Below are 16,243 nucleotides of genomic sequence, written 5' to 3' on the forward strand. Positions count from 1 at the left end.
ACGCTCGGGGATACGGAATCCTAGCAAATCAATACGGCAATGTCCGCCGGTAACCAGGCAGTCGGGGCTCATCCTTCGCGAGAAACGTATCGGAAGTCTCCACGCGCACGCTCAGTTACGCTCTAGGCAATACTGATTAGAACAGTCCATTGAATCTTGGCTGTCTTCGTCTCTTCGTCATCGTCGCCGTCGCGAATCGCATCGCATTCCCTGGTTTCTCTAGTTCCTCCCTTCGAATTCCAGCTTCACGAGGTGAAGTGCGCCGACTGGAAGGAGAGACGGTAGCATCGTCGTACTTGAAGAAACGGCTGCCAACAGCCCTCTTGGATAACTGACCTTGTGCAACAGCGCGAACGCTTCGTCCGCTTTCGAGAAAAGGAGCTACTTGAGCAATTTCGTGACAAGGATCCTACAGATTCAAGTTTCCTCGCGACAGCTCCTTGATTTACGATTAGAGAGATACGCATATCTTGGAGCGCGCACGGGTCGTCTCGGGTCGTTTCGCACACGTCGTAGAGGGTACTACGCATATACCGAGAGGTCAGACAAGCCGAGGCCGAGTGGAGATCAGACGGTCTCGCGAGCCCCAGCGGAGCACAGCCACTGATCGTTATTATCACCAGCACCTAGGAAGACAGTCCAATCCCATCCCGGTACCACGTTCGAATTAGTAGGCATTCGCCAGGCCGCCAGGCTACTACGACGTCTGGTAGGCGCGAGTGATCGGTCCTTCCGCACGGATTTACCGAAACACCCCCAAAACGGCAACCCGTCGTCGTCGTGGTGCTGCCGGGGCCCCGCCGTTAGCCGCGAGAGATCGCGAGAAGGGAGCTTGGGGAGATCGGCGGGAGGATCGGCCTGTTCGTACGCGACCAGCACCGGCCCCTGGTACGCCGCTGGCGCTTGCTGGCGGCCCAGTGAGATGGAAGAGAAGTCCTCTGCCCGATTCTCCGAATATCTGTTCGCCAAGATGGGCGGGCAGGACGTCTCGGCCTCTCAGGGTCCCCGCAAGGTGACCGCCGACACCAGAAAGTGGATGCGAGAGAACCTGCTGCTCCTGGTCACCCTATCCGGCGTACTCTTTGGCATGATTCTCGGTGAGCGACGGAAATGCTTATTTGTTCCTTATTATTGTATACTAACACTACCTTTGGAAATTGGAGCATTTGGAGAAGTCGCAAAAAAATCTTTGATTCGAAATATATTTACTTTAAGAAGAAGCATTACTTCGCTGCATTTAAAAAAGAAGAAAATACTTCGGGACAATTAATAGCACTTGATTTTGTATTACATTGTACACTAAATTACTGTTTGCGTGTGTTGCTGATGTTGAAAGACACAATGAATCAAATATGAATTAAATGGAAAATAATAACTGTGCGATGTAAAATGTTTATCGCGCGAATCATCAATCGCATCGCGCGTTTCATTATTTCGTTTCTTTACATGTCAGTTGTAAATTATGACCGCCATTTGCGATAGTTATCATACGTATAATCTGTTTAGCAGCTCTATATGGAACTAATTCCAGATTATCTAAATTTTAATCTCTTCAACGCAACACACCAATCCTTCAGTCGGCGATTCTTCTTCTGTCACATCAACGACTGACTGCCCTTTCTTAATGTCGCTTTTTACGCTCATACAAAGATCTTGTATGACGATAAATTCGTACAAATTAGTCGATCAGAAAACTAAATTAATGGCTTTTACAAACGTACGCTAGATTTTTTACTCCGTAATAAAAACTAAGTACACGCGTGGATCACAATGATATGCCTGTGACACGTCAAACGTTCGTGGAAATAGTAATGGTGAACAGTGACACGATACGTTTTATGCTTGTAATGTAATACGAGTGAGCTTTCGCTCATAGATCGATTTTACACGTATACCTCGAACGACCCAGTTCGAAATTATCATTCCGATTACGTAAAAATAAGCAACACCTTTCATTTCGTTAAAAGTTGCTGTTCATCGACGTAGGGTTCCCTTAAAACATTTCATTATGTCGATTCAATCTCGAAGCCAATTTAATAGAGATCATATTTTCATTTCATTGCAACATGGCGTATCGTGTATAAATATTATATCATGAATATATCATTTGATTTATCCGCGAATGTTAATAAACGTTGAATCACATTTAATTAAGTGAAAATCGATTTTATTGTTTTACGCTGTACGTCAGAAAAATGAAGCGATTTCATTTAATTGTAACTGAAGGTATAACACGAAAAACATTTTATTAAACTGTTTAATTACTTGATAAATCTGTACATTTGATGTAGGCACATAAGAATAAATTTAACGATAGCAAAATATTAATAGAACGATCAATGTGCAGGTGGGTGTTACATCTGCACAAAATTCCATTTTCAGCTTCGGTAGCTGATACGGCGGACATACAGCGTCCATAGATATTTTACTATAAGTAGAAACGTTGATAGCATTGTAATAATTTATACGATGCCGCTCGATAGATCAGTCTACATCAAAGCTTTCATTCATATCCTTCCTTATTCAAAGATTAAAGATTCAAGGTTACACGTCAGTCTCTACATTGTCAATTTCTTTCGTTTTCCTTTTTTTTTCACAAATGTTGACGGAACCTATTCCCCACACAATCGTCCGTCGCGATAAATGATTCATTTGGGAAGACACGTATACGCGTTATGGCCTTTAGCAGGACGTAGATAGCTTATGCAACTAATCTCGCATTATCCGGTAGAAAAGAAATCGCTCAAACCTTCACCTTTTCGTCAACCGCGACGCCCTTTCTTCGCGATCGAATAACAAGCCAATTAACTGTAATAAATTTAAATATAGTTCAAGGGCAAGCGTCCCGTAAGAAATTCTTAAATGTTTTATACGAGAAAATGGAAAAAGTACAGATTTCGTGGCGCAGAATCGCGAGTCAATTTAATAATATCTCCTCGCAGGGTTTGGCTTGCGACCTCTGGACCTTGGGGACGACGCGGTGATGCTAATCAGTTATCCGGGAGAGCTCTTCATGAGATTGTTAAAGCTAATGATTTTACCTCTGGTAATCGCTAGCCTCATATCAGGTGAGCTTTCTCTTTCAGATTGTCCCACGCACCTATAGTAAAGTAAAGGATACGTCGAATGTAATCTTAATTATTTTTACGTACATCAGGTTCAGCGAGCTTAAACGCCAGGATGAACGGAATGATCGCCGTTCGGACTTTGGTATACTTCATACTGACGTCCTTGTTCAACGCTGTGCTCGGCGTGGCCCTAGTCCTCCTTATTCATCCCGGTAATCCCGGCATCAGGGAATCGATCGGCCCTTCGCATCACGCGAGAGCCGTTAACATATTAGACAGCCTGCTCGACCTGGGAAGGTAAATTATGTCTGCGATATCTCTCATCGCCCGATATCGATTCTGTCAATATCAATAATGTACGTAGACTCACTTGGAAGTTTTCCTATTGAAAACGGAGGTAATCGAGTGTGAAGGTCAATGAAGGTGTATGAAACGGTGGCAAAATAATGTTAATTAATTCCGATGTGTTTGCTTTCGAATTGCGTTTAAGTAATTTTCGCAGTTAGAGAATTGTCGAACTATATATTTTCGCAGCTTTCGAGTCTCCCGACAAAAATAGGTCAGGCGCTTCCGCTGCGGCGTATTCCATTGCGAAATTTTTGAGAAATGTGCTTGACAATGATAACGTGACATTGAAATAATATCGATCCGCGTGATACTCCTCTTTACTCCGCCGTTGCTGAATCATCGCGGTAACATAGTTATCTAATTGTAAGTCGGATTAAGGTCGTGGCATTTCACGAGCCGTAAACTCCACTAAACGAAATTCATCGTGATCGCGGATACTATTCGTCGAGACGAAAATAGTTCATCGATCGTGCGTATTTTATTCACGCGAGGCGCACTCAAAAAACTACTCCGTTTAAAAGTCGCGCAATGCTCAGCACGATTCTCCGAACAATGTATTAAAATCTAGATATCGCGGCTCGGTTATCGGAAACCATATTTAACAATTGTTTCGCTCCAGTGACGCAACGTAAGATCGTTTTTATTGAAAAGTCGCCAGAGCTTGCGCCGCGACTTAATCAATGTGGTAAGGACTATGAATATAACGAAGGCCGCGGGAAAAGCGTTATTTTTAAAATATACAGCCTTGTCTCGTGTAATACACAGAAGATATTGTCTACACTTATTTAATGTATTCAGTAATATTTGAAATATATACAATTTTATGTTGACGTTTCGCAGGAACATGTTTCCGGACAATTTGTTTCAAGCAGCTTTCCAACAAGTAAGGATACGCCTCATTCTTATGATATGAAATAAAATCGAAATAAAATTGACTCGATATTAAATAACGATGTTATTATAGGCGCACACGGTGTACGTCCCGAAAAAGCAACCTTTCCAAAACGTTACCGACCAGTTACCAACGGCAGTCCTGGGAGACGAGGAATTGATGAGAGTGGTACAGTACAGAAGCGGCACGAATACTCTGGGTATAGTTTTCTTCTGCCTGGTCTTCGGTACGTTCTTGGGAACGCTCGGTGAGAAAGGTCAGGTCGTCATAGACTTCTTCAAGGCTGTGTTCGAGGTCATCATGCGAATGGTCTCGACCGTCATGTGGTGAGTGTCCCCTGAGAATTAGAAACGACGCTTTATGATTTCACGTCGCTTTGTAACGCAGCAGAATGGAAAATATCTTGCTTCCAGGATGACACCAATCGGCATCACCTCCGTAATAGCGGGCAAAATACTCGGCGTGGATGACCTGGTGCTGGTGATGTCGCAGCTGGCGTGGTTCATCGTCACGATCGCGATCGGTGTCTTTTTCTATCAGCTGGTGATCATGCAGCTGATATATGCGGCCTTCGTTAGAAAGAACCCCTTTAAATTCTACGCCGGCCTGGCCCAGGGTACCCTCACCGCCTTCGCCATGGCATCAACGTGAGTCGTCGATCTTCGAACCCGAGCCCGACCTTGAGAGAATCCATTTCGCCTGCCTCACAGGGCCTCGGTCAACGTTGTGATCGTATTTTCTGACACCTCGTAGCATCCGTCCCTCTCATCGGTTATCTCCCGCCGACATTCCGTCTCTATACCTCCTTCCTTTCATTTCTTTTGTTTCTTGTCACGCGGACCTTTCTATGCTTACGCGAAATGGAGCTGGTCTGTCGCGCGATTGATAGTGCGAGTAGTTGATGTCAAAACATTTTGACGCCGTAAAACGAAATAGACAACGAGTGATACGTGATCGATGAAAGACGTATATATTGATCGAATCGATTGATGGAGACAATATGTTTCAGCCAGCTATGTGGAGGCTTTGCGAGGCCACAATCCCGATATCCCTTTCCAAGTTATTTAAGCCAGCTTTACATAACTTTCGGCAAAATTGCTTCATATAATCCTCTTGCTTAGTTTCTATATATATATATATAAATATATAGAAAACAAAAAATAAAAAAAAACACGTTGTGGAAGAGCTGGCCAATTCCTGAATTATCCTGTTAGTCTTTCCTCCATACATGACAATCTCTTTTAATGTTTGCTTGCGAGGAGAGCTCGCCATGCCACATGAGAAAGAGAAAAAGAGGGAAAGAGGTATGCAGTTCCGGGTAGCACTTAGAATGCTGATACTGCCGGTTCCCGACCACCAAGCCAATACGAACTTCCGAAAGCTGGTAGCCAGATTGTTACGGTGTTACGCAAACGGAATTTCGTCGTCGCGCAAACAAATAACGTATTATCACCGCAAATGAGAAATTAGAAGATGACATTCGAGATACGGTTGCGTTATTCGCGAAAATTGAAACTATATCGACGAAACGATATTGCCCAAACCGGCGATCTGCTGACTCCGTGTTACCTGGACTGATTCGCGGCGTGGAAGTCTTCTAAGGATTCCCACAATCGGTATCTTCGAGCTCTTCCCTCGCCGAGAGCGAGAAAGAGGAAGAAGAAACCGAACCAAAGGAGACTTCCACGCCAAATTATATGATTAATTTTAAGTACGTCGTTCTTTAACAATGGATTTGGCGGAACTGAAAAAATATTGGTTGCTTGTGCCGAGCTCGCTCTTGCAGGTACGACGAGGATGTCGATGACCGGCTGTACGACGTCCTGAACGACGGCTGTACGACGTCCTGAACGACGTGCGATTATTTGTCTCTCTTGAAATAATTCATTTTTGAGAGTCACGCAAAGCAACGATCATTTTTTCAGTTCGCACTTACGAATCGAATTCAGTTTGCACCTCTGAGATCCTTCCTTTCTTTCTTTCACCCAGCAGTCCGACATACGTCTGATACATACGAAATAAAAATTACCCTGTACCCCCATCCCGATTACTCCTATTTCCCGAACACCGCCACACCCCCTTTCGCCTTTCCCACCTGGTATTATTGTTTTTAGCAGTGCTCAATATTGTTTATGATCCACCTAGGTCTTATACGGTTGTATCTAACTCAATCTGTTTTCTCTGTGGATTAACTGTTTCCAGAAGAGAGCGTACAACTGTGCGTACACTGTGACTGACTGAGAAACTGTTCTCAGTGTATCTGAACAGAGACTGTATGAATATCATGATGATGTATTAGAACACGCACTGCACGCGGCCTTTTGCAGGTGGTTTTGACTCTGAGAGACCGAGGGTAGCGCTTGGTAAGTAATTGATGGCCGCAACATGAAGGTACCATACGATTGTCTGTTGTAGGATCCATGGGCGGATGACACGCGGTCTACCGGCGATCCTTGGCGAATTGTGATCTAAGCTAATCCCAATTGATTTTCAGGTTGTTCTCACGGTCATTCTGGCAGTTGTTCTGGCACTCTTTCTACTATCCGCAGTTAATAATGCGCCGATGTTAATTCCGAGTATTCTTCCTTCGTTCGTATACCGTTTTTTCTGCGATTCCCTATATATTCGTTCTGTTTCGATTCAAGCCTTGGTCGGTTACGTCTCTAAGAGAAACTATCGATAAATAAACCGCCGCTATATATATCTATCCCGTAAGTTTACGCCAGAATGACCACCAGGACTTGCAGCGACAGCCGACGCGGAGCGAATCTTTCTACCATCAACGGAAGAGTGCTTTGCCCGATTTTTGCTAACGCAGGTTTGTACAGGGCTGCCGCACTTCCTGTGACTTTTCGTCTGATGACCGAGAAGCTCAGAGTCGACCCTAGAGTCACCAGATTCGTCCTGCCGATCGGTTGCAATATCAACATGGATGGTACCGCACTCTTCGTCGCCGTCGCCAGCATATTCATCGCCCAGATGAACGGTATCTACCTGGGCTTCGGAGAGATCATCACAGTTATGTAAGTCTTCTTTGCCTTCCAATAAGTTACTTTGCCGAATCAACCCCGAAAAATTTTATTCAATCATATTTTATTTGCCGCTACTTCGCTTTATTTTTTATTATTATCTCGTTTTGCGAAGTCTGACGTCCACCGCTGCTTCCGTCTCGTCGGCCTCGGTACCAAGCGCTGCGCTCGTCCTGCTGTTGGTCGTCCTAAGCGCCATTGATGCTCCTGTCAATGACGTTTCTCTTCTATTCGCGATCGACTGGTTTGTGTGAGTGTCAGATAAAATATTTTTTCATTCATGATATATCCTATCCTTACGATACACATTACAATGTTGCAAGATATAAAGTATTTCATCACGCTAAGTCTCATTTTTGAGAATGATATAGGAGAGAAGGAATATTATATATATTATAAACTTCTTAACAATTCTTTACAATCAACGAAACATTTTAAATAAAGAATGCTACAACAACAATTATATATGCAATCGTTATATAAATAGAATATAGAAGAATGCAAATGTATTATTATACATGTAATTGTTAACACGGATATAATTTTATCGATTAGGGATCGGATAAGGACCACCAATAACATGCTAGGAGATTGTTACGCCGCTGCAGTTGTCGAGCAGCTCTCGAAAAAGGAACTGATGGCACTGGACGCAGCAGCTTACCAAGTAAAATAGACAAATTGATTATAATTAATTATGTACTGAAATTAGAAAAACGTGTTTAACGACTCGATAATTCGTCCCATTTGCTTCTACGTGTGAAACGCGATTTCTCATTTTCACGCTGGCATACCATAACAATGCGCGACAATTTAATTTTAGTCGGAGACTGTGCTGCCAACCACTATCGCCAATGGATGTCTTACCGCTAACAGGGTACCTGATCCTGACACCGTCGTCGTTGAGATGCAAGACGACGCGCGGATAACGGGGATCGCCAAGTAAACACGCTTGTTGGTAGGGCTAGGCTATCACTTTGTACGGTCATTTTAAGGTCATGTCGATTCATTAATGGACATCGCTTCGCGAATCGCTAATTCGTCTGCTGATTAGCAAATGGAGACTTGACGGGGAAAAGAATGAAGATCATCAAAGCTATAGCTAAGCTTCGTAAAGTTCACCCTCATTTCACTCATTAGATCTCCCTCGTCGTAAAAGTAATATTAGGCAAATGGGGGGCAACTGTGTATTTTTTCCGTGTCAAGTCTTCAAGTGTTGAGCGACGAGAGCATCCTACAAACCGTTCTTCTTTTTTTCAGTTTCGGAATAATGCACATGTCGAGAAGTGTGACGGAAGAGACCGTTTGACTAACGGTTAGCCCTGCGAAATAATTTAAAGAGTCGCAGAATCTTATCAGCAAGCAAATCGACTCTGCCGTCTGTTTGAATTGTTCAACGAGGATCAAAAACGTACTCTGCGCCAAAGGCGTGTTCAGTTCCTCTATTTCTCATTGTTTTAAACAATCCTCGAAGTTTCATAGAGATCTTCCGCAAGGAGTTCTACACCAACGAGACAAGGGGGTTCTCGCGAAAAACATGATCGCCAATGAAGACACGAAGATATATTCAGCAGTCAATAAGAATGGAGCACGTGTTTTTATGTGATGCAGGCACAGCAATAAGAATTGATAGACGTACTCTGAAATTACGAATTGAGGCTTCCAAAGACTCGAGGACAGCGCATTTTATCGCCACGACGACGGTAATAATTACGCTCGATGTTGTACAGGCAAAAAGTCGGGATTATAAGTCGTTCAACGACCCCCGGAGGGATCAGGCTGGATTAGTAAGACGTTAATCCGATTGACCGACTCACATTCGAATAAACGACAGATGACGATCGTAGATTAAAGACTCGCCCCTAGCAAAACCCCGGAGGTGGATCGATTCGATCGTCCACCTCCGTCAAGAATCCGGCGATCGTTTCTACGATCGATCGTGTAAACAGCGTCGAATGTGGTGCCTTATTTCGATATGCGCCAACCAGGCAGGCGCGATGAAAGTAAAATGTCGCCTGAGTTCTCCTTTCTTTTTCGGGTGTATAGCGCGCGTTCGTCGCGCGTAAGTGTAGATGCCGATTCCAAATACCTGACGCTTCTCGATGTGACTTAGAACATCCTGGCTCCGAATCCGGGGATTGAGCATTGACTGTCATCAGTGACGCGACGAATATATAGCTATTCTATCGGAGACAAAGAAATTTTTTACGGTATTGGGAGGGGGGGGGAGAGGGAGCTTGATGTGATAACTGTGTTATAGGTAGCTATGTGCATACTACACATATCTAGGATAAAACAAATACGTTTTAATTGCCCTACAATGTTATTACTAGAATACAGTTTAGAACTACACTTTAAAGACACCGCTCGCTTCGCGTATCGCGGGTCAATCACGTCACTGATCACAATTCGAATCAAGGGAGGGGGGAGGGGAGAAATTAAGAAAAGTACACAACACAATATATACGTATACTACGTGTCCAGCGGAGATTAATCCAAACTCCACGCTGAAGATACAGCAAAGAAGACTTACAAGCGGGTAGAATTTTAAATAGATTTTAAAAGTCATATCGATCTATAACTATCGGACCATTAATTGACGGAAACTGGTGTATAGAACCTTCCTATGTGTTCTGCTTTTGAAAGACGAGTGTTTTTGCGAGAGAGTGCTTGTCGAGACAGAAGTCGAAACCCTGGACGTGTATTTCGTTTAAAATCGGAGATAACGCTTTATACCATTTCAGCGAGCTATCTCCAATTTCCAAAAAGAAAATTTCTCTTTCACAAACTGGGAACAAAAGATATTTGAAGCTTTCAATATAACGTTGATTTCTATTACTTACAATTACGTCCAAGATTCTATCTCGTTGCACTCTTCTTCGATTAGTGCTCCCTGCCGTAGAATATAACGTACCTTCCAATATAATGTTGTCCAGACCGTAGCTTAGAATAAACAAGTTCGTGTTTTTCGACCGTACGTGGAAGATCATACTAATTCTTCTATGAATGACAAAGAGAACGGAACACTTAAATAGCGCAGCTCATTGTGAGCTCCAACAAGACTGGATATACCATATGATAATACCGTTTTTGCTAGACGTAATAATGGGTAAACGATTCCTACATGGTTTCGCTAATACTAGGCACTAGGTAGGTCGATACGTGTTTTATCGTAGAGACTGTTTAAATGTACAAACTGTTCGAGTACATATATAGTATTATTATTTTTTGGGATTATTAATGTTTATTTATTCGTATAAATTTTGCAGCGCGTTAGGAATTAATTTCTTCGGAATAAATAATATCATTTTGTGGTTTTGTGCACGCATTTATTACGAGAGGATCAATTTCTGTTGTTAAAAATGAGCCAGCTAAAAAGTAAATGCAAAATCGGATTCTTTTAATTTGAATATTCAAAGCAAGCATTCCGTAAAGATACTTAGAAATTAAACATTGTAAATGGTATTTATATTTTGCCATAAACATCGAAATGGCATATCGAAATGGATGACGAAAATAAATAATAGAGGGGGACTATAAAGTAGATTGGAATTTATAAAAATAGAAAAGCTTGCTAATTATAATTAATAAATTATTTTCTTTTTAGTTTAATTATGATATGTTAATTTTGTTAATTACAATTATTTCATTTCGTTTAAAATATCTCGTTCTTTCAAGTGATATATCGGGTGCTCCTGTTACTCGGCGCGTTTTATGCTCAAGCATTGAAAGAGGGATACTACGTAGTGTGGCTACGGGAGTAAAACGAGCGGAGGAAACATGGAATAAACTTATCAAAATAATCCGAAGAATACGTGTATACTTGTAAGGCTCAACGTGTTGTATAACAAAAAGCGAATTTATACGTGGGAACATTTGGTCTTCTTCATTAACAATCCTTGTCGCTTTCCCTCTTTCTGATTTCCTGTTAGATAATATATTTCAAATGACAAAATCAAAATTAGTAATTAAATCAATTATTTAAGGGAGATATGTTGGAATGTGATAGAAAAAAATAACAATCTCCTAAAAAATTCATTTATTTAAGGCCCACGTCGCAGTAAGGCCCTCAGCTCGGAAGTCTTTGTACAGAGAACAATTTATACAAAATATGACATATATTTGTATATATATATATATATATAATCAGTGCGTATGTATATATGTATCGGGCTGAGATTCCATCCCCCGTTACATCAAAATCGCGCTCGGGGGACAGGGACGAAGTAACAATTAAATCAACGAACGTTATATTATGGATGCCTTTAGAGATGCGCCGTCACGAAATCCAGTGTGATCAGTTCGCTCGTGATATAGCGCGTTTTCGTTATCAATTCGGATGATAGCGCCATGTTCGTCGTAGTATCGACCGATTCGACATATATAAAATTAGATTTACTGTACACATTCACGCGGAGTGGGCTCGATGAGCACGACGCGATCATCCGGCTTCCGGTTTACATAAAGACAGTCTATCTTTTTTTGATTATGACAACATCGTCGTTTATTTTCATGGATTATTATTTACAATGCTACTTAATGACTAAACGCCGTCGCAGCCGGCGGATATTTACAATATTCCGTTCAGAAAGTACTTGCTTTCAGTTAGCTATCGATCGGAACGAAGAACGCGTCCGTGTTATATAGCAGATACGGAATTGTCAAGGCGCAATCGCCGCTTTCTCGCTTTCACTCACAGTCGCTCGTACCGCCCCTCGCGGTGAATCGAAACTATAAAGTTTATATAATTAATAACTAACAATTAATTGCGGGAAGGTAGCGTTTGCGCGTGACGGGGAAAACGATTTGGCCACGATTTCTCTCGGTGGCCGATCAAATTGAAATTACTAAATTAAAATCACTTGTTAATACCACACCTGCGGATCACGTTGTTCGCACAGTCTGAGAGAGCAATATACATATATTCATTGATCAATCGCATTTTAACAACGTATATATTAACAGAAATATTATTCGCGTTATACGAGACACTGCGTATAATGTCGTATCCGATATCGCTTTCCCGGCGCGAGTCATCACTGGATTAACACTAAAACTTGTACGCGAAGTACACCGGATTAAAATCGGGATATCCTCAGATCCTCAGTTCGCCGTCAGCAACAGGAATCACTCGGTTGACACTTTGACTGGATCTCTGAGTGGCGGGTGGTACGAGAGGGCTGATGCTGGGACTTCTCGTAGCCAAGGGTGATAACGAGGGAGAGAAACTTGGACTCAGTGCGGCGGAAGGGAAGGTGGAGGCATCATGACTGATCGGCGACCTCGGTAGAATTCCTCTCGCTAGCGCGGGCGCCGCCAGCGACCTTGGAGCGACGGACGTGAGCAACGGCGGCGGTGGTGCTTTATGTACAGACTTGGTCTTGCCGCTACTGCCGGAATTTCCACTTTGAACGCTGGCAGCGTCGTCCTTTAGCCTAGCAATCTCGCTAAATACATGAGCCAGCGGTTGATACTGGGGTCCCCAGTCTAATAGATAGTCCCAATTGTACGAGCCAGTGAGCTCCTCCTCGCTGTGCACGATTGAGCTCAGAGAACCATTCATCGACGGTCCACCTGGTACTTCCAGACCAGAAGTGGCTCGTCCGGGTTCTCCAATCTTACCATAGATCAACGTTGCTATATCCGCCTCGGTGCTCGCTTCATCCTCAAACAGATGCAAACTGTCCAGGGGCAGAGCCTCGGGAGGTCTCCTAGGTGTGCCAGCTGGAGGATCCACGATGCCCAATCTAGCTAAATATTCCTGAGTATTGTGAACCGAAAGGTCGCTCGCGGAATCACCAGTCTGCTGGCCCTCGTTGATCATTCTGATCTCCTCGTCGTCCCCATCGTCCTCGGCGGAGCCTCTGCCGGAAGAACCCGATTGATCGCTTCCGGAAAGCTCGGACGTAGCTTGCTGCTGCCCGGATTGACTGGATGTTCCATAAGGAGGTATTTCGTCGTACTTCGGAGGGGCAAACTGGCAAGACGTGCCGCCACCCGCTCCCCCGACACTTGCGGAACTACCGTTTCCGCTCGCTCCGACTCCGGTCACGCTTCTGATTGGGATCGTGTCAAATGCGCTCGGGTCCACGTAGCTATTTGACGCGGTGGCGTTGCTCTCGCCGTTCAGACCTGGTTTCGTGCCGGGCTTCTTGTGACGGCGATTACGAATGTGAAGGTAGAGAAAGATGGCACCAAACGCGAGAATGAGAAGAAGAAGAGCGATCAACAGACCCAGGACCCAATCAGCCAAGCCACCCGAAGTGGCCACGGCCATATTCGAACCAATGTCCGTCGGCGTCGCTAGAGCGGTAGCTCCTCTAGCTCCGTTCAGCTCGTTATCGTCCATCAGCGTAATTTCCACCACCGTCTTGTTAGACAGAGAACCCTGCCTACCGGAACTCGCGCTGATCACTAATCTGGACGATTCGTGCTTCATGTGCATCAATTTCTGTTTCACGATCAACGCACCGGTCGTGCGATTCAATTTGAAATAAGGATGCTGAGAGCTTAACTGATACACGACCCGGCCATCGGGCCCCTTGTCGCGATCGGTCGCCGTCACGTGACCAATTACCGTGCCAGGCAACATTTGAGCGCTGCTCCTTATTCCGAATTGGTACATTCTTTCAGTGAACTGTGGATAGAATTCGTCTCTCGAGTCAATCTCCACTCTGACACGCACCGCCGCGGTACGGTCGCCCGCGTCCGTGGCGCGCAATGTAAAAGCGTACCGATTCCGTTGCTCGTAATCGAATACGGCGCGAGTGATGACGGTACCCGATTCGTCGACCGCGAACAGCTTCCAACTGTCGTCAATATCGGAGAACCCGCTGGCGGCGGCGGAAACAATGGAGTAGTTCAACGATCCGAAGATGCCGCGATCCAGATCCGAGGCACGCGCAGAGAAAACGGTCGTACCGATCGGCTCGTTCTCACCGACAAACTCGAGATACTCGGAAACCGGGAACTTGGGCGAATTGTCGTTCACGTCTTCCAGATGAACGCGAAGTCGGGCGAGCGCGCAGAGAGGCGAAATCGGATCGCTGTCGCAGACCATCACCACGAGATTGTAGACCTCGGGCTCGAGATCGCAGTCGAGCGTGGAGTTCACCAAGACCGCGCCGGTCGTCTTCTCGACGCGGAAGAGACCGCCGTCATTTCCCGAAGTGATGTCGTACACCAACGTGGCCGCCGGGCTGTTAGCCAAGTCGTCGTCCTTGGCGTGCAGGACAGCAACGGTCGTTCCACGTGGAGCGTCTTCCTTGATGGATACTTGATAGAGCTCTTCCAGGAAGTGCGGATAATTGTCGTTGACATCCTCCACGATAATAGTTACTATTATTGGCTCGTCTCCCATCAGCGAGCCTGTCGTCGTGTTTTCGATCTTGCTGCCCAACTGCAGCATGTACCTGGAAAATCAAATAACTTGAGAGATAGTCTAGATATTTTGTAAAATAAAGCGAGTGGCAGCAAAATGCTAAGAAACGATTAAATCAGGACTTAACGTAATAAATCAGATTTCTATCTGAACCATCGACGCTTACCTGTCTCTCATCTCGCGATCGAGCGTTCTCGAGAGAATCAGCCGATCTCTGGATATCTCAAACGTTCTATCGTCGCCCGCAACGATGCCGCCACCCAGCAGGTCCACGTCGGAAAGCTTCATCAGCGTCGTACCCTTCGGCAAATTTTCCTTCACCATGATCTTGTACTCCCGTCCAGGTAGGGTGCTCTTTAAACTGCTAAATCGTACGACCACCGAGCACACCGACGACGCCGGGGGCTTGCCGTAGTCCTCCGCGACGATCGCCAAGTCCATCTCCTTCGGTATCGGCCTGGGTATCGCTGTGCGATTAACAGTCAGAACGCCGGTCACGGGATCCACCGAAAATCCCTTCACGGGACGCAGAAGATAATATCGCACTCGACTGTTCTCCTCCGAAAGGTCGTCGTCCGTAGCGTTTACCGTCAGAATTTCCTGCTTGCCTTGCCCTTCTGAAATGAGAGAAAAAAAATCGACACGTTACGCAGCGTGTAATTACATTAACATAAATTCGTACCGCGTGTTTTGTTTTTATATTCCTGGGCGCGAGTAAAGAGAAAGGTATTTGTAGATGCGAAATTATAAAGAGAGCTCATATAACGTCACACGAGACGGCATTCATTAGTGAACGGCAGGGACTCGAGAAGCACTCTCCTGCAAGATCGATTATCGAGTCGTACATTGTACGAGGGACCACTCGACAGGGACGCGGGAGAAAGATCGAGAGATCAGCGGGGCCCGAGAGCTCAAATACTCTCCGTGTCTTCTTGTTGCGGATGCGTCCTCGACCATCGCCGGGCCCCGGGAACCGACATTACGAACACCTTTTTTCGGATGGCGAGCGAGGAAGATAAGCCTTCTTGACATCAGGCCAGGACGGAAGTATGAAATAATAACCAGTTGTATATAAATCGCGCCGTGCGGTGCCCTGGGTAGTCTGGCTCTCGATGGCGCGTTGCGTATACAAAGATCATTTCGATGCGTTTCAAATCGCCGGATAACTCGGCATTAATGCGCCAAGTCGCGGCCTAAAATGCAGAAGGTAGGGGAAGATATAGACCGATGCGTGGAAGAGGATTCGAAATAAACCTGGAGGATGTGGTTCCCTTCGGGGACCTTGCACCACAGCCGGGAGGAACGAAAAAAGAAAGAATACGAGGAGGTAGCAAGAAGAACTGTATATAATTATTGCGAAGCGTATGACTGCAGTGCATGCACACATTCGCAACACGACATCTTCTCATTGAGATAAATTCCAGCATTTCCAGCAGCGTCAGAATACTCTCTCTTTCACTTCATCTTTCTCTCCCTCTTTTATTATTTTTAATCCTACTCTGTCGCGCCCAGAATATTTCCATCTTTC

General features: G+C 44.7%; 2 protein-coding genes across 3 annotated transcripts in view; one reads left to right on the top strand and one right to left on the bottom strand.

The window, feature by feature from the left end:
* Window positions 1-610: 610 nt before the first annotated feature.
* Eaat2 (Excitatory amino acid transporter 2) lies at window positions 611-11,207 on the top strand. Of its 2 annotated transcripts, none has more exons than XM_071707020.1 (11): window positions 611-1,097; window positions 2,943-3,068; window positions 3,158-3,365; window positions 4,257-4,299; window positions 4,381-4,634; window positions 4,722-4,955; window positions 7,137-7,331; window positions 7,453-7,587; window positions 7,893-8,001; window positions 8,158-8,276; window positions 8,595-11,207. In XM_071707020.1, exons 1-11 carry the CDS (start codon window positions 923-925, stop codon window positions 8,641-8,643), a joined length of 1,647 nt encoding a protein of 548 aa, XP_071563121.1. In that variant the 5' UTR covers window positions 611-922; the 3' UTR covers window positions 8,644-11,207. The 2 variants fall into 2 exon arrangements, with proteins under 2 accessions (XP_071563121.1, XP_071563120.1); XM_071707019.1 differs by having other exon boundaries at window positions 777-1,097; window positions 8,158-8,292.
* Window positions 11,208-11,358: 151 nt separating this feature from the next.
* Window positions 11,359-16,243, bottom strand: part of Ds (dachsous cadherin-related 1) — a 351,409-nt gene continuing 346,524 nt past the window's right edge. Inside the window, exons 16-17 of the mRNA XM_071707027.1 lie at window positions 14,882-15,332; window positions 11,359-14,746 (exon numbers count right to left, since the gene is read on the bottom strand). Of these exons, the coding sequence (XP_071563128.1) occupies window positions 12,430-14,746; window positions 14,882-15,332 (2,768 nt within the window). The 3' untranslated portion in view covers window positions 11,359-12,429. The remainder of the gene's footprint in view (window positions 14,747-14,881; window positions 15,333-16,243) is intronic.

Source organism: Temnothorax nylanderi, unplaced genomic scaffold, assembly GCF_030848795.1.
Source record: "Temnothorax nylanderi isolate EJ_2023f unplaced genomic scaffold, tnyl_v1.0 TNYL_tig0055_pilon, whole genome shotgun sequence".
Classification (NCBI taxonomy): Eukaryota; Metazoa; Arthropoda; class Insecta; order Hymenoptera; family Formicidae; genus Temnothorax; species Temnothorax nylanderi.